General features: G+C 51.5%; 1 protein-coding gene across 10 annotated transcripts in view; it reads right to left on the reverse strand.

The window, feature by feature from the left end:
• The window catches only part of Ano1 (anoctamin 1), a 160,931-nt gene that overhangs the window by 38,082 nt on the left and 96,663 nt on the right, over positions 1 to 26,186 (reverse strand). For 6 of the 10 annotated variants that reach the window (XM_050136714.1, XM_050136704.1, XM_050136713.1 and 3 more), the window contains 6 exons: positions 25,793 to 25,858; positions 25,235 to 25,290; positions 21,302 to 21,343; positions 15,672 to 15,736; positions 14,350 to 14,484; positions 10,448 to 10,608 (listed from right to left, as the gene is read on the reverse strand). In XM_050136714.1, coding sequence (XP_049992671.1) covers positions 10,448 to 10,608; positions 14,350 to 14,484; positions 15,672 to 15,736; positions 21,302 to 21,343; positions 25,235 to 25,290; positions 25,793 to 25,858 — 525 coding nt within the window. The remainder of the gene's footprint in view (positions 1 to 10,447; positions 10,609 to 14,349; positions 14,485 to 15,671; positions 15,737 to 21,301; positions 21,344 to 25,234; positions 25,291 to 25,792; positions 25,859 to 26,186) is intronic. The other 4 variants (XM_050136712.1, XM_050136708.1, XM_050136711.1 and 1 more) reach the window with 1 other exon arrangement.

Raw genomic sequence — 26,186 nt, forward strand, 5'->3', positions numbered from 1 at the left:
TTTTTCGAGACAGGGTTTCTCTGTGGTTTTTGAGCCTGTCTTGGAACTAGCTCTTGTAGACCAGGCTGGTCTCGAACTCACAGAGATCCGCCTGCCTCTGCCTCCCGAGTGCTGGGATTAAAGGCGTGTGCCACCACCGACCGGCTCTCAAATGCCACCTTCTTCAGGAAAAGCTGATGACAACCCCACCCCCAAATACCCACATACACATCCAGTCTCAGAAAACACCAGCCAAGGGCTGGAGAGATGATTCAGTGGTTAAGAACACTGGCTGCTTTGGCAGATAACCCAACCCACATGGTGGTCACAACCACCAGTAACTTCAGTCCCGGAGATCTGATGCCCTCTTCTGACCTATTAAAGTACTGCACCCATGTGGTACACATACATACACTCCTGCGTACACACATACATATAAAATAAATAAATAGCTAGCCTGGAGGTGGTGGTGCCCACTGTTAATCTCAGCACCTGGGAGGCAGAGATGGGCAGATCTCTGAGTTTGAGGCCAGCTTGGTCTACAGAGTGAGTTCCAAAGGATAGGCTCCAAAGTTAGAGAGAAACCCTATCTGGGAAAATCAAAAACAAACAAACCAATAAATAAATGAATAAATAAATAAATTTTAAAGAAAACACATCAGCGGACCCCTCAGAAGAGGCTTGCTGCAGATATGGCTGGAGCCTCTCCCAGGACTCAGTGCTGAAATCTGAATCTGATCACCACAGTGAGCTTTGAAGACAAAGGAAGCTAATCCCACTGTGCTGCTGCCCAGGGGCGGGGCCTTCGGGAGGCGATAGTTCATATAGGTATGCGGGATGATGAAGCCCGCTGAACAAGCCCCTGTGGTTCTGTAGAAAGAGGGAAGACATTGTTTCCCGTCTCTTGCCAAGTGAGGCCCTGCATTGCCCTATGACACTGCCAGCAACAAGGCTATCCCCAGAGATGGGCTCTTAACCTTTAACCTCCAGCATCATGAATCAAAATGAATCTCTTTGCTTTATGAAGTTACCTGACCTCAGATATTACATTGTTGTATGAAATCAAACTATACAGGACCAACCCCAAACTTCATCTGTGCTGTTCCTGCCACCTTCCAGGACAATCCCTGTCCATGCATGTGACCTTTCTAGGTATCTGGGGCAGGAATAGGGCCTAGTTCCTCTGTCCACAGTACTCGGCAGGGACCTGACCCAGAGAGGCTCTCCTGTGTGGACGGGCGGTTTTATAAACACACAGCTTGTAAAGGCAAGCTTTACAGGCTCAGAAAGTCAGCAGAGGCAGGGGGCTGGACACAGTCATCAGAGCTCGAGATTCTCAGGCTACCACATGCAAGATGCTGTGCCAAGAACTGCCACGCGAAGCGTGTGTCTCTGTGAAAGTGTGTATCTCTGCGGTTATCCACCAGTATTGATAGCCCAGTACTCTACAGAGGAGGAAACTGAGGCGCACAGGCCACAAACTGCTGATCTGATAAGTGGGATGTCAAGACAAAAATAAGACATTCCTCCCAGACGGGAATCTGTGTGGGCTTCCTAATGGAAGTCAGAGCTGTGAGGACACAGCCACTATCACTGCTGTCCCAGGACAAAGGGAGAAGGGAGAAGCATCCTAATGCTCTTTCTCACTACTTCAACAAGGGAACCAAAAACCACAACCACAACAGGTCAAACAAAAGAGAAATAAACACAAAACAAAATCCTCCCCCATCATAGTCAGAAAATAAATGCTACCAAAAGACAAAAAAAAAAAAAAAAATACAAATGCCAGTCAGGTCACAAAGAAAGGGGAGTCTTTGCTTATGTCTGGTGGCAGGCGAGGAGCACACAGTCACAGCTCTCACTCAGAGCAGTTTGAGAAGTCTCAGAAACCTAGGGCCGGGACCACTACACCATCAGTCATCAGCCACCCTGCTATGGGTGCCTTCCGAGGGCAGTGCCAGCAGCCCCGAGGGACTGCACCCATGCATAGGGCATTGTTCAGTGTAGTTAAGAGGCAGAACACAGGCGGGTGCATGCTGGGTACATGCACTGTGACATATTACCCAGGATGTCCTCGTCAGACATAAGGGGGTGAAACTGTCATTATAGTCACATGGCGGGCTCAAGAGACCATGATGAGAAGCCCAAGAACAGGATTGGAGGCTAAGAAGATGGAGGCACTGTCACCTGGAGACCAGCAGCAGAGGAGGGCTAGAGAGCATGGGAGCCTGCAGAGTCTGAAGGCCGGAAGAAAGGACTGTGGATGCCCCCAGCACAGGCACGTGAGAGCTGAGAGGCCTAGCAACCTCAGGGCTCTGAGCTGAAGATGCATCTAAGTCAACACATCCAAACATCCTTAGATCCCTAGAAGAGTTCTGTGAAACCCTTCCCTGCCCACGGGGAGGTAATGGGAGATGAAGGAGAAAGACGCCTCTGCCCTGGGAATAGCATCATGGCAGAGGCCAGGGCTAGGCACATCTCCACCTGCCCCAGAAGTCCCTGTCCCTCACAGTGTTGATGTCATGGCTTCTATCTCCCTTACAAGGCACCCAGATCTTAGACAGTCTGAGAAGCCGGGCTCCTCCCTACCACCTCTAGTCTCCTCTCTACACCCAGCTCCCTGGCCTGCCAGCTGCAGTCGCTGACAGGCCATAGAGTGCCACACTGCTGTGGAAATGAGTGGGGTAACCCCATGTCCATCAGCATCAGAAACAGAAGGAACGATTCCATAAGAAAGAAAAACCAGGACACCGAGGCTTGGGAGGAGCCACACTGTTTCCAAGGGCAAGCGCAGAAGAGAATTCTGAACTGAGTCTGTCTGACTCATGGGTCTGTGCTTAATTATGATACCCGAATAATGCTGACAGACATGAGATTTCCTTAAAGGAAAAAACCAATCATAGTCATATTTTATATGCCCACGTATTTGAGCTGTTCTTTTTCTTTTTTCTCTCTATGCAGTTCTAGCTCGCTGGGAACTCACTTAAGTAGACCAGGCTGGCCTTGAACTCACTGAGTTCCTCCTGCCTCTGTCTCCCAGTTGCTGGGATTAAAGGTGTTAGCCATCATATCATACTGAGTGTGTCCTTTTTGCAGGAGGAAACAGAGAAGCAGAGAGGTCAAGCAACGTGCCTAAGGTCACAGCACTCAGCTGGTTCTGGAACACTCTTTGCTTGTCTGAAGGGAGATGTGAGGGTTCTAACCTGCTGGGATCCAGACTGATTAGGACTCAACAACCCTTGACTATGCCGAGAAATATAAATATTTAATATGAGAATCGGAATTGACTGTTTCTTTCTTATGAGCCAGAGGCCAGCGCTGGCACTAGGAGGCTGGAGCTGGACATTCTGTGCTTGGCCACAGGCCCACGGTGCACACCAGCTGGGCTCTGGAGATGGAGCAGAGAACAAGGTTGTGCTCAGATGAGGCTGCAGGAGGGGATCGAGAAGGCTCACACGGGCAGGGTCAGACCCCAGTGCTGGGCATCAGATCAATGGAAAAAGTCTCTTCCATGTGGGCAAGAAGGAAGTCAATTACTCATCTTCTCAGGGTACTCCTGTGGTCCATTCTCCTGCCGTGAATCCTGCTAGATGCTTTCCCCAGTGCTGACACCGCACATAACATATACCATCATATAACAGTTAAGGCACACAGCATCTTCCCACATGAACCCCTTCTGCCTAATCCCCAGGACCACTGAAGCTGGGTTAACACACCCCAGTTCACAGACATAAACTGAGGCATAGGTACACCCGGGCCATCTCAATAAATGGAGAGACCTGTACCCTGATCTTGCGATGTCAACATGGCTTGTGGAAGGGAAGACTTTTCCAGCCACATGGGGTGAGCCGGGCATGGTGTCTGAATAGCAAGCTCACCACCTTGGCGCGGAGAGCACAGGCTGGGGCAGCACAAGACAGGCAGTGAGTGGGACCCTGGTCAGGGCTGGAACAGCACCGACACCGTCCTGCTTCCTTAAGCCTTTGTTTTGGCTTCAGTGTGTCACATAATTGTCTTTCCTTGGAGGGTCCTGCACTGGGTAGTGAGGGATCAGTCCTGGGCATGAGATGAACACGTGAGTGGGCTCCACCAGCCTCAGTCTCCCCAGTGGGAGAAGGGCTGGGTGTGTTTCCTGTGGAGCTCTGTGTGCTCCGAGCAGTGGGGCCTGCTCTCACCTTCCAGCTACTCTGAAGGACACCTCCTGTGTCAGTCAGCACAGCACAGGTCAGGGACTGCAATGTTGTCATTGCTCTATGTGGCCCAAACATGGAAACATCTAGAACATTTATGGCAAATCTTTATTTGGGTTCTTGGGATTAGAACTCAAGTCCTCAAGCTTGTACAAGTCCTCTTGCTGATCCGGCCACCTCCCTATCCCCAGCTTTCTTATTTTTGTAAATACTGGCTAAGTGCCATCATGGAATGGTATGTGCCATATTTTATCATATCCTGATGGGTTTCTGATTATGGTACATTTGTGTAAATCCTAAATTTCAGGGTTGAGGTCTTCACCCCCAAAGAGATGCTGTGGGAAGTGGGGCCACTGGGGCCCTTGAGGGTGGGATTAGCACCCTTATTGAGGGGAGTCTTATTGTGTGAGGACACAGTGAGAAAGAGTCATCTATGCGCCAGGACCTGACACCCAACAGGACCTGGATCTAGGATGTGCAGCCTTCAGACAATGCAAAGAAATGGAGTGCACTCCCGAGAGTGAAGCCTGTGGTGGTTATTCCCAGCAGGGTAGATGCTTGCCCAGCGAGGGCTCAGCTGGGTGCCCAGGGAGCTACAGAGTCTGGGAACTCTCCATTGCCCAGCCTTCAGTGCAGACAATGGAAGCTCTGCATTTTTACATGGGTCACTGGGACCCTACCCACTCAATACAAAAGTTCAGTTCATGACCCACCACTGGTCTTTTGATCTCAGCAGATTGTCACAGAATAACTCTGATGTCCCCTTCCAACTTGAGATGATGGGGCCCAGTTTGGGACAACATCATCAAATCTCAGGCTCAAATCTGACATGTCATTCAGCAGTCCCTCCAGCCCCTGCCACTGGGCAGAAACCACCATCCTTTGTTCTGTGCGAAACTGGCAGATGATTAAGACCTGTGATTATTCTATAATGTCAGAAAATTGATGGCGGTGAATAGCTAAATGGGCTCAAAGTTGCTCAACGTGACATTTCGTTCCAAGCTTTAAGATGTCAGGCATTGCAGGCAGGGGCCGTCGGAAGCCGGGATTGCTGAGCCCACGCTACTGAGGCAAAGATTAAAAAGCAGTTTTAAAGATGAAAACAGCAGTTCTGGGGGACAGTGAGCCCCACTCCTCCTTGCAGTCAGCGGGAACAGTTCCGCAGGCCTGCCATTGTGCAGAGTTGGGAACAGCTGGAGTGCAGGAAAAGGCCTCAATGGAGGGAGGGATTTGGGGAGAACTAATCCTTCAGAGGGTAATGAACGGGTAATTGATGAGGGATTTGAGATCTCCTAACGGCCCTTGACAGCTCGCTGTGCGGCTGTGCAAAGGGCCCAGGGTGAGTTTTCCTACGTTTTCTACTTCTTCCCGCAGCTCTCTCCTGCGGGCCCCTTCTTGCTTCTTTCCTTTCGACATAAGCTTCCTTTATCTGAAGGAAGGCCTCACTGGAGGGGGCTGGCTTTTCCCTCTTTTTTTGCTTTCTCTCAAGTGGGTGGGTGTGGAGTGAGCCAGTGCTTGCCTCTCTACTTGACGGACAGGCACACAATGGAGACATGCTGGTGAGACCCCAGCCTCAGGAGAATGAAAGCTCCTGCCTGCTCTTCCTCAGGCCGGGTAGCGCTTTGAAGGCACAGTGTAACAGGGTCTCAGAGAGGAGGCTGACAAACGCTCACCACCCTAGCAGGAGCAAAGAAATTCTGAAGAGGCTCGTGTGCCCCTCCCTTCGGCCATCAAACTGTTCAAACAATGGACCCCACGGCTTTGGAATTTTCCCAGGAGTCTCATGCTGGGGAAGAGAAAGGCTGAAGCCTGGTGCCAGCCAGAGGGGGAGCCTGTCTCCCAGAGAGATCTCACGGAGTTCTGAGAACTTGTCAGACCACCTTGCAGGAGAGCCTGGAGCAGACAGTGATGGGTCAGTGACAGGCAGGACCACACCTTGACCAGGACTGCTTAGCTATGCACACCTCCTGCCCCCTGTTTAACCCAGAACCTTATGTCTGGACCCCGAGGACAGATTCGGAAGTCTCTGGACCTCTTTGTCCCTCTTCCCAAGGTGACCGCACAGAATGTCTCTCCTCTGCTTTTCACTACTACTTAGCTGTTTAATTGACTCGCTGAGGACTGTGGATGAGCCTGGCTGGTTAGGGCTGCCTGGGCCCAGGTTCTGACCCTGACAGCTCTGGAAAGAATAAATGTTCAATAAAGAGTGGCTGACTGACTGCCCTACCACACACAAGCAATTAATGAGAAGAACCCCTGCCGGGCAACTCCTGCCCGTGCGCCCTCATTAACAGCTTAAGGCAAACATCTGTTTTCTCAGGCGGGCACCTTGCAGGGGCTAGGAGAACATTTAAATGAGTTACAAGTTCCAAACAGAGCCCTTAGGTGGACCTTAGAGGCAGACAGGCAGAGCCATCATCAGTCTCTTAGCCTGTGTGATCTCCAGCAAACCATTTAACCTTTCTGGGCTTCAGAACCCTCATTAGAGAACACACCTCCAGATGTCTGGGCAGGGAAGCCCACCAACCTTGTTCAGCAGACAGATTTGGGATCCTGGGTGACAATTCAGTAGGTCAGACATGGTATCCAGGATTTTACTTTTTGGAGGGGGGGCTAAGGACTGAACCCAAGGCTTCATGAAGGCATAGCGTCCCTCTCTGACCTGCGTCACAGTCCTAGAATTTGCTCTTTAGTAAGCTCCCTGAAGGATCCTGGATGACAAGCCCCACCCTCACTGGGAGGAAAATGGGCAAATGACCCTGGGCCCCTGAGAACAGGTATGAGTGTCCCTTCTGTTCATCTTCCCAGGGATGGCTTCAGAACACAGCAGGTAAACACACACACACACACACACACACGGAGTCTGCTCCTATTGTCACACAGCTGTTAGAGGGCAGCTGAAACGAGGCCCCAGCTGCTATGTATGCTCCCAGGCCAGTGAGCTAGTGAACAAGCTAGTGCCGAAGTGACTAACCCGGCACAGCTTAGACTAATATGTGTGCTGTGGGCACAGGGGGGAGGAAGGCAGGAGGTGTCACTGTGGGGGTGTCCCAGGTGAGCAGTGTGTGCCCCTGCCTGGGGGCAGGAATGAGGGGAAGAATCGGAGAGATGCTGAGACTATGCAGAATCTGTATGGCCATGAGATGATAACACACACCCCTGATCCTAAGATACAGAAGGCAGAGGAATGCAGGTCATCATTGGCCACATAGCAAGTCTGAGGCCAGTGTGGAATTCATGAAATTCCATAGTAAAAAAAAAAAAAAAAGAAAGAAAAAAAATCTCACCAGACCCTGCCTTATCTGGAACACGACTTAGAGTAGGCACCACAGGCCTTGCTCGGATAAGAGGGATGGCTCTGTACACATGGGAGAGACCACGATAGTGGGTGTGTCACAGGCTACCTGTGACAGGACTTCATCCATTGTGCGTGAATACTTTCTACCCTCAAGGTAAGGCCGTGTGAATGGAACTTGGGTTCAAGCTGCTCTTTCCCAAGATCTCAGGAAGGATTACGCTCAAAGTACGGGGCCATACAAACACGTCTTCTCCAGGGGAGGTGTCTTTCCTCTTCAAGAAGCCCTCACCGTAGGGGAACTTTGAGGGGGCTGAGGCTCCAGATGTTCCCCTTCCACCTTCCTTCCTAGAATTCTCCAGGGAGGGGACTTCATTGTCACACACACACAAGGCGGCTCCTCCCAAGGTGAGCAGCGCTGCACTGTGTGAACGTGGTGAATCCGAGCGCACCAAGGCTCACAGAATGTTCCATTGCAATTGAGTCCCTCCAGATCAATCACTGCAGGACTTTCTCTGACATTTATGGCCTCTGACTCAAGTGTAAGACAGAAAAACATCCATGACACAGTGACCCAGAGTGCTGGCTTCTGAGTCCTCCTAACAAGAACACGACGTTCTTTAGAGCAGGTCGCTGCTGGCCTCTCTAAGATCCCCTGACATGCTCCCACCCATTTCCTGAAGCAGCAGGCCCCTTCTGAGTCCTGCGCCTCACCCCCAGGGCCTTTGCACACACTGTTTCCTTGGAATCCAAGCTGTTAAGACTTAAGAGCACTGAACACACCCAGGCTTGCTTCCTGTGGTTTCTGAGGTGATGAATACTTGGCAACACCCCTTAAACACTGACTGATAAGTCTTTTAAGAGATGCTGGCAGCCCCAAAGCCCCAGTGGTTGTCCTGTCAATGACCCCAAAGTTCTAAGGTTGCAGGCACACACAGTCATTCTCATTCCCACCCCCCTCTTGTAAACAGGGATTTGAACTCAGATTCTCATGCTTGCACAGCAAGAACTCTTACCTAGTGAGCCATTTCCTAAGCCCCCTGGGCATTAATAGGCATTTCCTTTAATTCCCTACAATATTCCAATGTGTTCAGTAGAAGCTACCATTTTCAGAAGGGCTGGCTCTCAGTGGAACATGGGCTCAGCCTGTAACCATGGTCTGTCTTCTCTCGTCTCACGCCTACCTTACAGACAGATGAGGAGCTGAGCTTACAGCCTGGAGTCCTAATCAAAGTCCCAGGAGTGTAAACACACTAAGCCATTCAGTGGCTTCAGAGGCAGCAATGAACGACCTGCCAGGTCCTCCACTCTGACTCTTACCTGTTGTATGTCTCATGCTGCATGCACACCTGCCTCCTAACCACGTAGGTCAGCCCAACCCCGGGCTACTGCAGCTGAGCATCGGCACCAAGGGAAAGCCTCAGACTGGGACCTTCAGGCAGCGGGGAGAGTGGCCTGAGACCCAGGTGGACAGGAGAGTCTGCTACGTCTTTTACAGCTCTTCCCTGTTAGTAAGGTTTTTGTCTAACCATCACAGACCAAGGCTGCATAGACAGGGAAGGGACCCAGAATTAAAAAGACCATCAGTCTTTTGGTTTACAGTGGCTTCCCATTCCCACTGGTCACAGTCAAGAGTGTCCAAGGCTGCCCTGGCCCTTGCTCCTGCAGCCAGTCGGCCAGCTAAGACTGAGGGGCTAAAGTGCGGCCTCTCTGACTCAAATGCCACTTACAAGGTTACCATAGCTCAGCTCAAGAGTTTTCCACCTCTTTCAGGCAGCCCTCTTGTGCTACCTCCCTTAGGTCTCTAAGCCCTTCACTCCTACCAGCTGGGAGCCCTGGAGGTGCATGCTCAGAACCTGCAGCCAGGGTGGGAATTATAGCTGCCCCCGTGTGTATCCTGTATCCCCTTCTGGCCAGTTTGTGGAAAGTCATGCAAAAAAGGGACCTGTCTTATTTGCCATCAGAATCATCTAGGGGGGCTGGGGAGCTGGCTCTGAGGTAAAGATTTTGTTGTATAAGCATGAGCACCTGAGTTCAGTCCCTACAACTCATGTAAAAAGCTGGGTGCTGTAGCATGTACTTCTAATCCCAGTGCTGGGAAAGTAGAGATAAGAGAACCCTGGAGTTCTCTGGACAGCTTGTCCAACATTACATGGTGAGTTCAAGGTCAGGAAGAGACACTGTCTCCTAAAACAGAAGATGGGGCTGGTGAGATGGCTCAGAGGGCAAAGATACTTGCCACCAAACCTGATAATCCAAGTGCCCCTTTGGTCACATGGTATAAGGAGAGAACCAGCTCTTGAATAGTGCCCTCTGACCTCCACACATATGCCATGGCTCATGTGCAACCCTCTACACGCACACAAAACATATAAATAATAGATAAAATGCAATAAAAAAATCATACAAAATCTCCCACAGAGACAGTAGACAGCTCCTGAGGATCAACATGTGAGGATGTCCTCTGGCCTTCATGCACATGTGTGCACGCACGTGTGCACGTGCACAACCATCATCATTACCATGGTCATCATCCGTAGGTATGCAACAGCTACACTTCCCAGACTAGCCTGTCTTCAAAGTTGAAGTCTGGGTCCCAGACTGTGGCGGCTGAGGCTAGAGTCTCTGTGGTGAACAGCCAGGTGTCTCTGACTCTGGTCAGGCTCAGACTTGAGGATGGCAAATTTAATTCAGCCATTGCTGCTTAGAGCTGGGTGACCTCAGACCACTCATGACCCTCTGGGTGACAATCCACATGCAGTGTTTCTCAGATCCTGGCCTACTCTGACACCTTTTGGCCAGGTTAGAAGAGCCAAAGAGCTGTGCCCATCCTGGACGTGGTGCAAATCTGTGGCCTTCAGGAACACTATGTGGCCCTCTTTCACAACCAGTATACAGACCCTGTGGACCATCAGACTCGAAGTCAGAAGAGAGTGTTTCTGTCCCTGCCATGTGGGTGGTCCGAATGGAAGGATCCACTTACCCCAGAGGGCCATAAACACAGAGAAGAAGACGGTGGCAGGGTTGTCAAAGAGGTGACTGGCACGGGCCGTGGCACAGGCTGAACTCATCTTCCAGTAGCTGCAGGTCTTGTCACACAGGGGACACATGGTGATATTGTGTCTCTGGTCACACATCTCCATGCTGCAAGATAGAGGTGGCCTCTTAAGTTCCAGTCTACTTTCCAGGGGCCATGGAGGGTGGCCCTGGTAGTCACAGTCAAGGCATGTTGGCTAGCTGTAGCCACTCTGTCCCCTCTCCTTACCACAAGCCTCACAGGCATGTGACCCATACCTAACCATGAGTTTCAGGGCCCCAGGCTCCACTCAAGACCCCGATGTTGTCCGACATAAGCTCCCGTGGTTTTGGGGTAGGGCCCCGGATCTTCACCTTGAACAGAACCCTGACATAGCCAGTTCTAAAACACCCACCCATGCCCATATCCTTCTTGGGGCAGAAAGAGTCACCAGAGTGTCTCCTCTAGGGGTGAACCTTGAACTGTGATACCAGAGGTCAACACCCCTGACACTTCCATGGCCCAGGATCCCCAGCCAGCCTTCCTACCATCCCTAGGTCCTGTCAAAGCTGTGCTGTGCATGGAGGCCAGTTACTTCTGTGGTCAGGCCTGGACGCCTAAGGGAGGAAGGGAGTGAACTGCAGCCAGGAGGCCCTCACTGTGGCCAGACCCATGCTGGGTGACTCTCTGGTAGCACTGGGCATCAGGCCATGACCCTTACAGGGCAAAATGGACAGCTACAAAGATGAAGAAAGGGTGCCTAGGACTCCTCTCTGGGGTGGCTACACTCAACGGAGTATGCCCCTAAGCTGCCAGGTCTCCAGGCACCCTGAAGGGCTCACGCTCACTCAAGAGACAGGAGGCTTCTGGATGGTAGGTCTTGGTCAATGGAGTGAGTGGGTGCACAAGCTTGGCTGGATTCTGAGGCAATGCTTCAGGAGATGAGGACCCGGACCCTACCCTACATATGCTGGAACAAACTTAGAAGCCACCAGCAGCAGAGGAGGGGCCTCATCACTAGCCTGTGTGGTGTTCCCAGGCCTGGGGGCTAACACACTGCAATTCCACCTTCGTGACTGGGAGCAGGAGCCTGGAGAAGAAAAGTAAATTCCTTAGGGCCACGCAGCAAGGTGGAACTTGAACCTTATTCTCTGAACAAAGCCCTGTGCTTAGAATGGCTCCTAGGGTCACACGCCCCCTGCTAAGGTCAGGCTTCTAGGCTGTTCTACACTGTTCTGAGCTCTGTGACCATGGTCAAGACCTCTAGCTTCAGGCTCAACATTTCTGGTAAATGAGCAGGGGGACGGGCATACTGCCCTCTAGCCACAGCCTGCCCTGACTCTCTCCTTCCTTTGAACTTGGACCTGACCCTGATCTATAAATAGATGCACGGGCTGGAGAACTCATTCCCAGGGGTCAGATGGTCATCCGGCAGAAAGCTGAAGTGGGGAGTTTAGCTGCTTCTTCTTCTTCTTCTTCTTCTTCTTCTTCTTCTTCTTCTTCTTCTTCTTCTTCTTCTTCTTCTTCTTCTTCTTCTCCTCCTCCTCCTCCTCCTCCTCCTCCTCCTCCTCCTCCTCCTCCTCCTCCTCCTCCTCCTCCTCCTCTTCNCTCCTCCTCCTCCTCCTCCTCCTCCTCCTCCTCCTCCTCCTCCTCCTCCTCCTCCTCCTCCTCTTCTTCTTCTTCTTCTTCTTCTTCTTCTGGATCCACATGAACTTGTGTGTATGTGTATGTGGACTGGGGTTCAAGTCTCACCTTTCTGCGTGGCCCTAAGGAATGTACTTTTCTTCTTCAGGCCCCTGCTCCCATTTATGAAGGTGGGATTGCAGTGTGATGGCCCCCAGGTCAGGGAACACCACACAAACTAGTGATGAAGTTCCTCCTCTGCTGCTGGTGGCTTCTAAGTTTCAGAGGATGTACACACACACACACACACACACACACACACACACACTTGTGTTGGCTCTCAGGGACCCTCTTCTGTGCCCAAGGCAGAGGGCACCAGCTCCATTCTCTTCTTTGCATCAGGGGTGTTGGCCACTCACCACAGATGCAAAGATGAGAACAGGCTAACCGCAACCAAGACAGTGATTCTGGAGTATCTGGGCAGATGTGATGTATACACACATACGTGGGGGAGAGGTGGGCACCCAGGAGAGAGGAAACGTGTGCCTTGGAGCCTGAGGCTCTGAAGTGTCTGCTCTGGCGTGGGTGACCATGCAGCCTGGGAAGGGTGCTGAGTCCAGTTGCCTTGGTTTTTCAGTCTACCAAGACGAGCTGAGTCTAAGAGGCACAATGCTGTAGGATGGCTGGGAAGGTGCAGCAAGATGGACCAGCATGTGGATGGCCCTTTCAAGGTTGCCCCCAGACCCAATGTAGCCACTGCTGTTGCCATCTTCCTGGGGCCTTAAATGAGCGCAATGTCACCAGATGCCCAGGGCTTGGTTCTTCAGGGCCCGTCTCCCTCTTCTCACTGAGACAGATTAGTAGGCACGACTCCAGTTGTTACTGGTCTGGTCTGAGCTCCCTCTCCTTAGGAGCTGGTGGGTAGAAGGCCATTCCTGCTGTGTAATATGCACCTCAGGGTCATGCTGTCTGTTTGGCCCAAGACCGGCACCAGGCGGTGCCAAGGCACAGTTCGGCCCACCTGCCTGCCTGCCTGCGAGTCTTACCGTTTGTCTGAGTTGTGCCCCCTCCACCCCCACACCAGCCTCAGCTTCCAATACAAATGCCAGCATCCAGACAAAAGCCCTTTTTCTGGGGGCCTTAAGCTCAGCCAAAATCAAGAAATACAGTCTGAAGGTCCAGCACTCAGAGAGGATAGGTAGGGCAGGGTGCACGGGGTGATATGTCACTGGCCACCACCTCCCTGAGACCTCAGCCTTGTCTGATGGACTCCAAGGGGGACTCCATGCCTCTGACTGCCAAAGATCAACTGGGGCAGAAGCCAGGGTTGGACTGGCCTGGGTATTGGCTTCGTCCATGACGCTGGTCGCCGCTTTTCTGACCATATGACTTAGGGAGACGGAGCTGCCAGAGTAAAAAAACCTGGTGCCCTCTCTTGGGGAGTCCACACCCTAGCTGGCAGGGCCCCTTCTATTCAGGGACATCATGGGAACACCCCTATTCCACTACCTGACCCTCACAAGCTTTGAGCTCTGGCAGCGGACAACCAGCCTTGCCGCCTCCAAGTCTCAGCCATTTTCGTCTGTCCCATCAGCAAACCCCAGCATGCATTGCATTATCCTGGCATTATAAAGCCTTGTATTGTCCATGAGGACACAGGGACAAGCTTTCTCCAATCTGAGACTGAGGGAACTGGGGAGGGAATTCAGGTGAAAGGAATAGCAGATGCCTTGTTCACATATTAAAATAGAAGGGGTTGGAGAGATAGCTCAGTGGTTAAGAGGACTGGCTGATCTTCCAGAGGTCCTGGGTTAGAGTCCCAGCAACCATGTGGCAGTTTATAGCCATCTTTAACTCCAGCTCCAGGATGACTTCTGCTCTCTCCCAGCCACCAAGGGTACTGAGCACACGTGGTGCACACACATACAATACACTCCTACACTCATACACACAATAAAACACACATACAATACACTCATACACAAATAAGACATCACAGAGGCAAAATTAGGCAGATATGGTCTTTCTGGTCTGACAAGACCCCACCTCTTCCCCAGATGACAGACACAGGGTTCTCTACTGATCAGAACCAGCGACAATGCTTCAATGCACAGCTCCATGGCAGAGGCAATGCCGAGAAGGTCCTGCAGCTGGTCATGGGGGTGAGAGCTCAGATCCTCTGGGCAGTCTCAGAACATGGGTGCCCCTCATCATCATGTCTCCCAGACTGCAGGGTTGGTGCCTACCTGGGGATGTTTTCGTCCACAGTGGCACATCCATAGAGGAAGACAATGACACCCACAATCGAGGCAGGGATGAGCATCTGGGTGTAGGCGCCAAGCCAGGCAAAGTACAGGCCAACCTTCTCGCCGAAGTATTTCCTACGCCGAGAAACAAAGGGATGCACTCACACCCTAGACCATGGAACAGATCATGCCCTGCCCCTCTCCCAACAATGAATGACTCCAATTGGACCACTGATTCTTCTGCCTGAGAGTCAGTGAGGCTCCAGGACACCTCATCAGGTTTGGGGTGCTCTTTAAGTCTTTGTATATGCTCCTACCTACCTGCAAATGTTCTGCCACTAAACTGTAACCCTAAAAATATCCATACTTTCTCTTTCTCATATATCCCAGGGTGAACTCAAGCTCAATATATAGTTGAGAATGACCTTGAACTTGTTATTCTCCTCTTTTCTTCTTCCAAGTACGGGGCTTACAGGTGTGCACTGCCATGCCTAGCTTACTCTGTGCTGGGGATTGAACCTAGGGCTACAAGCAAGCACTTGCAAAAGCAGCTGGGCTGGATCTCCAGTCTCCCAGCTTTTGGAGACCGGATTTTTCTCTTTGGCTCAGGCTACCTTTGACCTCACTATATAGGCTGGCCTTAAAATCCTGATCTTCCTGCCTCAATCTTCCAAGTGTTGGGATTACACGTGTGTGTCACCAGGTTTGATGCTGCCTCTCCTCTGCGCCCTGAGGAAGGGTGCGCCTCCATTGTGATCCAGTGTGTCCCCATGGCTGTGGGTTCCATCCCAAGCCCCAATCAGTATAAGCAACAAATGGAACTTGGTCAGAGGCATCAAGTAAACTAACCACTCCCCCCGAGAGTCTGCTGACCCTCCCTGTATTGTCACCATTCACATCTACCAAGCCCCCATAGGATTTGAAGCCCAACTAGCTGCCCCTCCTGCCAGCCTCGCAGGCTGTCCTGCAGGTTCTCTCAGACCTGTTACAAATTCTCACACCTTGAGGCAGAGACTTCTTCCCTTCCACACCCCAAAGCAGGTGATCTCAGCAGCTATGCTGCTGGCCAAGCTGAGGAGAACTCAAGGGAATGGCCAAATGCTGGTCCTCCAATAGACATTGCTAGGCAGTGTCACAAACCCTGCTGGAGCTGTCTTGCCTCCTGGAGACCCAACGGCCCATACAGCCTTCACGTACAAATGGTTCCCATGTGGCTGAATATCTGATGCAGTTGACATGAGCAGGGACTTTACCATCCGGGACATGGCCTTGAGTCTAACTTCACACAGCTACTGCCTAAGAGGCCAGGTGCCCAGACTCACCTGACCAGGTCAATGGGCTGATATTTGTAGAAGACCCCGTAGCTTGCCCATTCCTCATATAGGAGCTGGAGAGAGGAAAGAATGGAGAAGGAGTTGGTGGAAGGTCACACACTGACGCTGCTCCCTGGGAGAGCTTCAGAGTTTGTTAGCCTCTCCATCATTCATTCATTCATTCATTCATTCATTCATTCATTCATTCATTCAACAAATGCTTAGAGAATGCCAGGGAAGGAACTGACATTCTGGTTCAACTGGGGGTAGGAAAGATGCTTCCAGAAGGTTATGGAATCTCAGCTTCTTATGACTGAATTGGGAATTCATCTATGACATCTGACATCAAGAGGTCACTTAGGTCAGACACAAGATTGTTTATTATCTAAACCACCAACATTCAAACAGAGAGACATGAACATCAAAATTGAAAAAAAAATATGGCATACAGAGAGCACGAGGTTCATCTCCTGAGATTAAGCTTCTGATAAACACCTGTCAAGAGACCAGGGCCAGCCACATAGCTCAGCCCGTAAAGGTGCTTGCCATGGCAACCTGAATTTGATCCCCAGGACCCACATTACTAACTTGCATTCACACCAAGCTCCTGTGTCACACTCTCCAGGTGCAGGGTCTTTCATGGCAGGAGAGAGAGGCCTAAACCCCCCAAACAGCTGCCTATGGAAAGGGAGGATGGCTGCCCCTCTGCTCAGGCCAAACTCCCTCCCAAGTGTAAAGTCTAAGGTTATAGCAGGGGATGAAGGAGCCTTCTAAAGCATCCATGACCTCTTCTCCAGATCCCAGAAGCTGACACAGCCAAGGGTTTCTGAGCATCTTGCTTTGGGTTCTACGATGAGGTGGATGTACTACACTGACCTCAGCTGGTAGGCAGAGACAAGACTCTTGCAGACCATCCTTCTGCCCTGCTAAACTCACACAAAAGAGCTGCCAGCCTTACCTGCCACCCAAGAGGTGCTTGCTTACGGTAACCCTACCGGTGGGGCTTGAGAAAGTCACTGTGGGACTCCTGACCACATCCTCATGATCACCTTGAACAAGGCCAGAGCGGTGGATCTATCCCAGGAATGACCTCAACACACATACATCGAGAAAGTATGGATGGTGTAGGAACCACAGACTAGAAAAGACTCCAAATGTGTGGAAAGGACAGAGTGACCCAAACCCCAGAGCAGCTGTCTGTGTATTGTCATTACGCCTGTGTACAGATCAGATGGTAAGGGGACCCAGAGAACCTCCTTGGCACACACCATCCATGCCTATCCTGGGCTCTGTCCCCACATTCTTCCTAAGAGCCCTCTGTCAATCTTCTGTGGGACAGGACTGTCTGAAACTCAGTTGAGTTTCTCTGTTGGCATCAGAATAGTAACAGGAAGGAGACTGGGTAGGGATGGCTCTGTGGATTCCCATGGGTCCCTGCCTCATACTCTGTTGCTTGCTGTGTGTCTTCGTTCTGTAACATTCAACTACATTTATTTATTTAAATGCCACCGTGTGTGTGTGCCCATGTACAGATGTGTGTACATATATGTGCATGTGGAGACACGATGACAGCTTGGATGTCATCTGTAGGAAGGCCATCCACCTCCTTTGAACTCCTGTTAGCCTAGAGATCACCAGCTGGACTAGGCTGGCTGTCCGCAGCACCCCAGACACCCTCCTGTTTCCCTTTGCAAGTGGCCGCGTTGACATATTTTTCAACAGGTTCCAAGAATAGAATTCAGGTCCTTGTGCTTATAAGACAAGTTCTTCACCAACTCAGCTATTTCCCCAGCCCTTTAACATTCAGATTCATAAATTGGGATGAGGTGAGTCTCTGTACCCAGATGTGCAGCCATTCATATGGACTGGACGAATGGACTCCCTGAATATGTACAGTTGAGTCTCATATGACTACTAGGAGCTGGGAGCTTTTGGGAGGAAATCAGGGTTTTAGGAGGTTGCAGAATTGGGGTCCTGATCTCAGACATCAAGGATCTTTTAGATGGGGCAGGATGGTTCCTGTCTGCAGGCAGGGAACACAGCAGGCCATCTTTTTTTTTTTTTTTATTGGTTTTTCGAGACAGGGTTTCTCTGTGGTTTTGGAGCCTGTCCTGGAACTAGCTCTTGTAGACCAGGCTGGTCTCGAACTCACAGAGATCCGCCTGCCTCTGCCTCCTGAGTGCTGGGATTAAAGGCGTGCGCCACCACCGCCCGGCTAGCAGGCCATCTTCTTGCAGACCTTAGTGCCCTGTCTGTTCAGCCTCCCCATCAGTGGTTGAGATTTCCATGCTGCCTGAGATGCTCTCTCCCAGTTCAAAAGGTCCAGATGGGGACGACTGGTTCATGTGACTCTTTGGAGATGAAAGACAGGTAGGCAGCATGACCCACACATGTATCAGCCTCAAGGGGAGAGGGGCCCTTCTCTTATCTATCTATCTATCTATCTATCTATCTATCTATCTATCTATCTTCTATCTATCTATCTATCTATCTATCTATCTATCTATCTATCTAATCTTCTATCTACCTTTCTATCTTTTAAGATATTTTGTGTATTGCAGTATCCATGACTTTGTTGTGTAGCTGAGGATGACTTTGAACTCCTAACCTTCCTGATGTCAACTCCTCCTAAGTACTAATTAGGACTGTAGCCATCATGCCCTGTTTATGCAGTACTTGGGAGTGAACCCAGGGTCTTGTGGAACTAGGCAAGCACTCTACCAATGGAGCTGCTAGTCCAACCCTTCTCCAGCTCTGAGAATTAACAACTGTGTGTTTCACCCATAGCCAGTCCACATCCCCCCAGGGAGCAGGAGAGAAAGCAAGTGAGAGACCAAGGCACCTGTGAGGAGCAGGGAGCCCTTCTGTGAGGCTGGGACGTGCCTGCCAGTTCCCTACCAGCGTGGAGAAAAAGCAGGGAGGTACAGTTGAGGAGGGAGCAGGACAGAGGGGGAAGAGGGAGGGAAAGAAAGACAAGGGTGAAGATGTGCAAGCTTCTTAGAAATAATTTGTTTAAAACCACCTCAGGAGGATTCAAGCATGTCTTGGGGTCTGGCTGGCCCGTGTGGCCTCTGCAGGCTCATCATCATCCTGACAGGTTAGGAGAAAACACTGTTTTCTACTTCAGCACCGCACTGTGAACTCTTCCTGCTCCGAGGTAACCTCCCTCACCCTTGCTGTCAGGCAAATGGCTCACAGGGAGATTCACTAAAGCCCTTTGGAGAAGCCTCCTGTCACTTCAGTCTCTGCCAGCCTAGGAGGAGGAGGGCTCAGGGTGGGCGGGCTGTGACCTGCAGCAGACAGGGCTCAGTCCAGGACAGTGGTGGGACAGACTCCTTCCAGGCACATCCGCACATCTCCCACAACGCCAGAATCCCCTCCTTAGAGGTCTGGCTGTACCCTTCTCTGTGGGACCCTTTCTGGCCTCGGCAGGATCCAACTGCTGGCTGTAGCAATGCCCCTGTTCAGGTGTGTCCTGACTTTGATTAAGGTCTGTCTTGGGGAAGATCAGAAGCTACCTGCGGCTGTGGTGGAGGTTGCCGGCAGCCAGTCTGTGCCGAGCTCTGCTCACACCTCCCTCCGGCAGAAACCTCACTGCCACACTGCTCAGCCCAGGAAGATGTCCTTGCTGTACTTTGTTTCTCTGCTCCTGTCAGGTTCCTGGCGTCAGGCTCCCGACGTTTCTATTCATCCATTCATCTACCAGCCCATCTTTACAGCCATCCAGCTACCCACCCATCACCTGTCTATTTATCCATGGATCGGGCAGGAATTGCAAGGAAGAAGCCACAGTTTTTGTTACAGAAAAGGGAAAAATTTCAAACCAAGTCACTTAGAATGGAGCCATCATTGGGGAATAGAGGTTCTGTGATAGGACCAAAATGCTTACCTGACCTTCCCTTCTTCCTTCCATCCATCATCATATCTACTCACTGATACCATCTGCCCACTTGTTCATCTACCCATTCATCCACCATCCATCCATCCACCATCCATCCATCCATCCATCCATTCACCTATCCACTCATCTATCCATTCACTCACCTATCTATCCATCTACCTACTCATCAATCTAGCCATCCTTATATCCATCTACTTACCAGATCATCCATCCATCCATCCATCCATCCATCCATCCATCCATCCATCCATCCATCCACTCTTTCAACTATCCTTATATATACCCATCCATTTATTCATCTATCCATGCATCTATCTTTCCATATAACTAATTACTCATTCATCCATGCACCCACCCACCCATCCCTCCTTATATCCACCCACCCACTTGAGCATCATTATTCTCTGGTTTTTCAATGGGCCAGGCCTTGTATACTTTGCTGGGACATATAATTCACTGGAGTGTGGGGTGTTCCCAGGAGAGTTAGTAGTTGGGCCTGGACAACTTGGAACCGTGTCACTAAACCTGACACTCAGCAGAGCCAGGAAGTTATCTGAATAAGTAACAGCTATTCCTGACATGGTGTGACTGTCATCCAAATTACTATGACCAGCATGACAACTAGTGAGGTTGCAGCTCTGGGGCAAGCAGGGGGCTGGGGATGGGGGAGCAAAATGGGGTTGCTGCTGTCCATGGAAGAAAGATCTCAGTCAAGAGCCTGAGGACACAAGGGGTAAGGGAGACCCAGAGCTGGTTAGGACACGGAGTGGACCATGCTTCTCCAGCAGGATTGGATAGGGAGTTAAGCGGGTCATGGGGTCTCAGATGAATGCCAGATGGGACACTAAAACTAACCAAATATGTCATTTTTATGCTAAATCAGATAGAATCTTCAGCTAGATTCCCGGGCAGGCAAGTTACATCAAGTACTAACCATTTGAAAACAAGCCTGGGGCTGAAGGAGTCTGAGAGGCAAGAACATGCCACCCAGAGGTCCCCCAGGCCTGAGGTGTGGGACAAAGCCTCTATTGTGAAATTCACAAGAACGCACGCATGCACGTCACTTGCAGAGGGACAGGGACGCCCCTCTCTAGGAAGGATCCTGGGTTTGTTGGGCTAACAGACAGGCTTGTATAGATGTAGGGTGGAAGGCTGTCAAGGGACAGGGGCATTTCTGAGTGGAGAGCAGGCATCTGGGGAGGGGAACGCTCACTCAGGAGCAGCTTCATGGGGATCCCCTGGGCAGAGTGAGGCTTCTGGGCTGCTGGAGAAATGAGGAAGGACAGCAGTGAATGGCATGTAGTGTTTCCCAGAGGGCGCTCCACTGACCTCGGGCTTGGTAACTTCTCTGTTCAAAAGAATTCCAGGACAGCTAGGTTTGAACACCATGAAACCAGTTCCCCAGGATGCTGTGGGGACTGTGGCTCTCTGGGCAACTGGCCACTGTTGAGTCCATGTTTACAGATCCTGGTGTCGGTGGAATGAGGCCAGGTGCATTCAACAACCACGGGAACCAGGGACAAGGTACAGGGTGACCCCGTAAGACAGGGGTTCCCTGGAAATCAGTGTAGGAGAGGAGGGTAGAGAGGAAGAGGCGGGCTCCAAAGAGGTATTTTTCCTTTGCATGGTCAGCTGCCTGTCAAGGGCTGGGTAAAGTGACTGCCGAAAGGAAACAGAGAGCCCCTCAGGCCATTCATCCCTCCCAGCCCCGCCTCCCACTCTGCTGTCGCAGACTTACTTTCCTGTCGTTGAATTCAACGTTGTCACCCTCATAGTCTCCCTGTGAATGGAAGCACAAGTAAGTTCTGACTGGGCCACAAGGCATTAGGCTCGCCAGGTACCCCTCCTCCCACCATCAGGGCTGTGTGAGCCCCAATTCCCAGTCAGGGCTGTGTGAGTCCCTCTTCCCATGGTCAGGGTTGTGTGAGCCCCACTTCCCATGGTCAGGGCTGTGTGAGCCCCAATTCCCACAGTGAGGGCTCTGTGAGCCCCAACTCCCATGGTTAGGGCTGTGTGAGCCCCAACTTCTATGGTCAGGATTGTGAGTCCTGCTGGCCACTTTGCCTCTGACACCAGACTCCCCAAGATTTGTCTCCCATCAACACAGAGTGGGATCCCAGAGGAGACCTAGCATTTCTTTGAAGTTGGCAGGGTTAAAGAAAGGGGACTTTGAGGGAAAAGCCTGCTGAACAAGAACATATGGCATACTCTGAGAGGTCCCCAGAGCCTTGTCTAGGCTTCCACTGTCAGGTGTACCACAGTAAATCACACAATTTCTGAATATCCAGATCCCTGAGCCCAACATGCCCAGAGACTCAAATATGCAGCCTGACCTTCCCAAGGACAGGAAGTATTTAGTCAGACCTGGAACTCACAACCAGATTGCTAAAGTCAAGGAAGAGATGATCCAAAAGCTGAAAGTGAGCCCCAAAACCACTAAGGGGGAACAGCAAGAGAGTCACTCTCCCCAGCAATCCACACCATATATAGCTGACCTGGGTCAACCACCTGCTTTTGCTGGTCATTAGCAAGATATATCATGGCCCCTTAAGAGCCTGTCTAGAGCCACCTTCTCACCTCCATTGGTCGGCAATGTTTGCAGTGCCTGCCACCCCTGCCAGGTGGGAAGATCTGGCCATGTCCTCGAGTAGCGGCCCACTGCTTCCTTCTGGACTCCAGGGACCCCTCCCACCCAGGCTCAGGTCCTTTCAGTGTTTTCATGAATGGGCCTCATGGTGCCAGTATGGATTCATTCATACAGGAGGCTTGCTTGTGCTGACTCGAAGGCAGGCAGAAGCCAACCCGGAAGGAAGCTGAGAAGCCACAAGCAGCCAATATAAATGTCACCAGCCTTTCTGTGCAGGTGACACCTCTGATTACTGGAGACCTCCCCAGGGTCTCACTCTGAACAGGTGATTCTTAACTCAGAGGACTAATGCTAGCTACTCAGCTGGCCGCAGTGCCCATATCCACCATGGCTACCCAGTTGGCAGCAGTGCCCACAGCCACCATGGTACCCAGCTGGCCACAGTGCCCACAGCCATGGCTACCCAGCTGGTCAGAGTGCCCACAGCCACCATGGCTACCCAGCTGGTCACAGTGCTCATGTCTACCATGGCTACTCTACTGGCCACAGTGCCCACAGCCACCATGGCTACCCAGCTGGCCACAGTGCCCACAGCCACCATGGCTACCCAGCTGGTCAGAGTGCCCACAGCCACCATGGCTACACTACTGGCCACAGTGCCTACAGCCACCATGGCTACCCAGCTGGTTGCAGTGCCCAACATCCACCTAGAGATATTAGGTGAAAGAAAGAACAGTCCATGGGGATGGGGAGAGGATGAGGATGCCCCAGGCTAGGAATGAAGACAGGGGCATGAGTGGAGGACAGGAGATGGATGCAGAATATACAGGCAAGCACCAAGCACTGTAGAGTGAGCATAGTCACCAATCCCTCTCTGGTCCAGTCTCACTTAGCCTCCATCTGTTCCCTCTGTTTAAGGGCACAAAGCAGACCTGGTTCACTTCAGAGCAAGTTATTTTTCCTAGAATTAGTTTTGTATTTTGCTTGCATGTTTGGTTTTGGAGATAGGGTTTCTTTGTGTAGCCTTGGCTGTCCTAGAACTAGCTCTGCACACCAGGCTGGCCTTGAACTCACAGAGATCTGCCTGCCTCTGCCTCCCAAGTGCTGGTATTAAAAGCATGCTTATTTAGTATTTTGCTACAAGGTCCTACTAGGCAGCTCAGGTTAGTCTCAAACTCACGATCCTCCTGCTTCAGCCTTCTGGGTTATGAGATGGCAGATGTGTGACATCACTCCTGTGTGACATCACTCCTGACTTCCCTAGTTGTTTCAGTGTGAGCTTGATACTTAATGGAATGCGAGCTGTTTGGTTGTTTGCTAAGTTTATGGGTGGAAATTTCCTTAATGTCCAGAGGTTCTAGGCTCTGCTTCTCGGCTGTGCATTCCTGAGCAAGCTGCCTAAGTCCCACAAGCCTCTGTTTCCCCATCTTTAACATGGAAACTGTGGCCACCACATTGGCTTTCATAGGGCTGCTGCATAAGGAATGATGACAGGTCTGCTTGGCAAAGATGGAGCATTTGACCTTTAGGGAAGGGAGACACGTGGTGGCGCCACTAGGGACATGCAACAGGGTGCCAATCACAAGTGGTCTTTATTCGCAGTTCCTCGCAGGGATCTGTGACTTTTGGAAAGCTACTAAACCTCTCTGAATCTGTATTTTCACTGGGTTAAATGAGATAAAATTTCCAGTGTATGCAGTGGTTGGAGTGTAGTAGGTTCTCGAAAAGTTTTCCAATCCTTTCCCTTTAAGATGTAAAGGGCCAGCTCAAAGCAGACCAGGGCCTAGAAACACTTTAACTTCTGGACTCCAGCTATACCAGGGAAGGCAGGGCAGCACTAGGCTGGGCATGGCTGTATCCTGGAGCCCAGTGGTATCCTGAAGAGGTGGGGGCTCAAGAGTGGAACAGAGACTTCATGGGAGGGACCAGAAGTACTGTCAGGGCCTGAAGGATCAGGGCACTACCCTGGAAGTATTTACAAAGCAACATATCCCTTGAGGAGGAGGCCAGAGAGCCTGAGTCCCACTAACAGCTAACACCACACACACACACACACACACACACACACTCACGTATGCACGCACACTGTGGCCCAGCAGCCCTCTCCCTGTGGGATAAGGGGCCTTGGAAGGCCAGCGAAGGGAGGAAGGAATCAAGGGGACTGGAGAGAAGAGGCAGAGAAAAACATTGCCGCAGGCAAACAGAAGAGGAGCACATCCAAAGGCACAATTGACCCCAAACCCCTAGCTCTACAGTGTGGTGAGGGCCCCAGTTAGGGTTGGGAATGTAAGATGAGGGGACAGATGAGCCTAGCTTGGCCTCTCCTGCAAAGTCCCCCACATGGCCCATTGCCCTGTGCTATTTCAGCAATCCCTGTCTCCTCCTGAAAGTGATTTCTTGCCTGGACTTGCTCGGATACCCACATCTGTCCTGCTGTTACAGACATTAGTCCTACCAAGCTGCTCAAGGCCAGTGGAAGCAAGAGCAGAAGCATGAGATCCAGGTCTGCCAACCCCAGGCTTGTCCTCCTTCCCTCCTGCTCTGGGCTCCTGGTCCACGCTACACTCCACATTTGGCGAGTTCCAGGGAGCCTCTGCTGGGGCTCACACACTCCTCAGGCCCCACAGCATAATCCCTGTTTCCATGAAGAAAATAAAGGAGACAGTCTCACCCTATCTCTTTACCCCGGCCACAGTGAAATTTGTCAAAGAGAGGCCAGCTGGATTTGGACACTTAACCCAGGAAGCTGGTCATTCACTGTACACAGAGCCCTGGTGAATGCCAGAGCCCGGGGTGGCAGAGCTGGAGCCAGGGCAAACACCCTGTGGATCAGCTGGCTGCGAGGTATGGAGGAAGCCAGCCTGGCCTCTCCCACAGTCTTCCCCGTTTTCATGGGATTGTTCTGTCTGCCAAGACAGCCCTGTGTGTGACTTTTCCAGCTCCCACTGAGGGGGGACAGAGAAGGCCAAGCAGGAAGCTGTGACCGCAGGATAACCGGAGCTCCCAAGAGGCGTGGCCCTTGAAGCCTGGGGGTGGGTGGGGAATCAAACGATGCAGAATTAAGTATGTGTGAAGGTTACTCACGTCGTGCAGAGGGTACGCGGCTGAGTATACGCCGTTAGCCAGAAGGCTGGTGATGCCTTAAAAACAGAGGTAGAGAGAAGTTAAGGACCAGCAGGCCTGCTGCCCACATCTGGAAGTCAGAGCCGTCACAGGGTGCTCCGGTTCACAGGGAGGATGCTGCTCAAAGCCAGACGCACCAGGCTACCCAGAGCCCGGTCACCGTCTTGGGGTTCTTCCCCAGGGTAGAACGCAGCAGGGCGAGTTAGCTATCCACTAGAGATGATTTCAACATGCTTGATTGGTAGGGTTAGGAAGACGCAGAGCACACCCCAAGAGGAAGTTCTGTCCCTGAGGAAGGAGGCAGGAGCAGTTCAGTCACCCCCAAACCTCGGATTCGCTAGTTACCCCCACCGGCCTGAGGGAGAGTCTGCAGATGGAAAGATGGCCTCCGAGCGGTCAGAGAAGCTGATCATGAGAAGATGGACGGATGGGAAATTGATGGTGTCAGGAAACACACATACAATTTGGAATTAGCTTGTAAGTTGATGGGAGAAGCGGAAGAGGAGGCCCCGCTCTTACCGTATTTCCCACACTTCCGCCGTTTACTTAGAAGGGCAGAGTCCTTCCTTCTTCCCTCTCCTTGCCCTGTTTACACATTGGCTATTAGTTACACAGAAGGGCCTGGAAGGGTCAAAGCTACATTTGGGGAAGAAAGCTGGTGGAGGCAAAGGGTTCACGGTCAAGTGCTCAGGGCCGAAGGAGGATGGCTGGGGCTTTGCTGGCTGGGCCCAGAGCCCACACCGGCATAGGAGAAATAAAAACAGTCACATCTACACCTGTCTGCTGCAGGGATGCTGTGCTTGTCTCCAGACCCTGCTAGTAAAGGTGGGGAGGAGAGAGAACCCAGGGATGGAGGAGATCTTGGAAAACTGCTCTGGTTTTGACATCTTTGGGACCAATGTCTTAGATCCTC

Source organism: Alexandromys fortis, unplaced genomic scaffold (assembly GCF_014885135.2).
Source record: "Alexandromys fortis isolate MF-2015 unplaced genomic scaffold, M_Fortis_MF-2015_v1.1 scaffold_3, whole genome shotgun sequence".
NCBI classification, from domain to species: domain Eukaryota; kingdom Metazoa; phylum Chordata; class Mammalia; order Rodentia; family Cricetidae; genus Alexandromys; species Alexandromys fortis.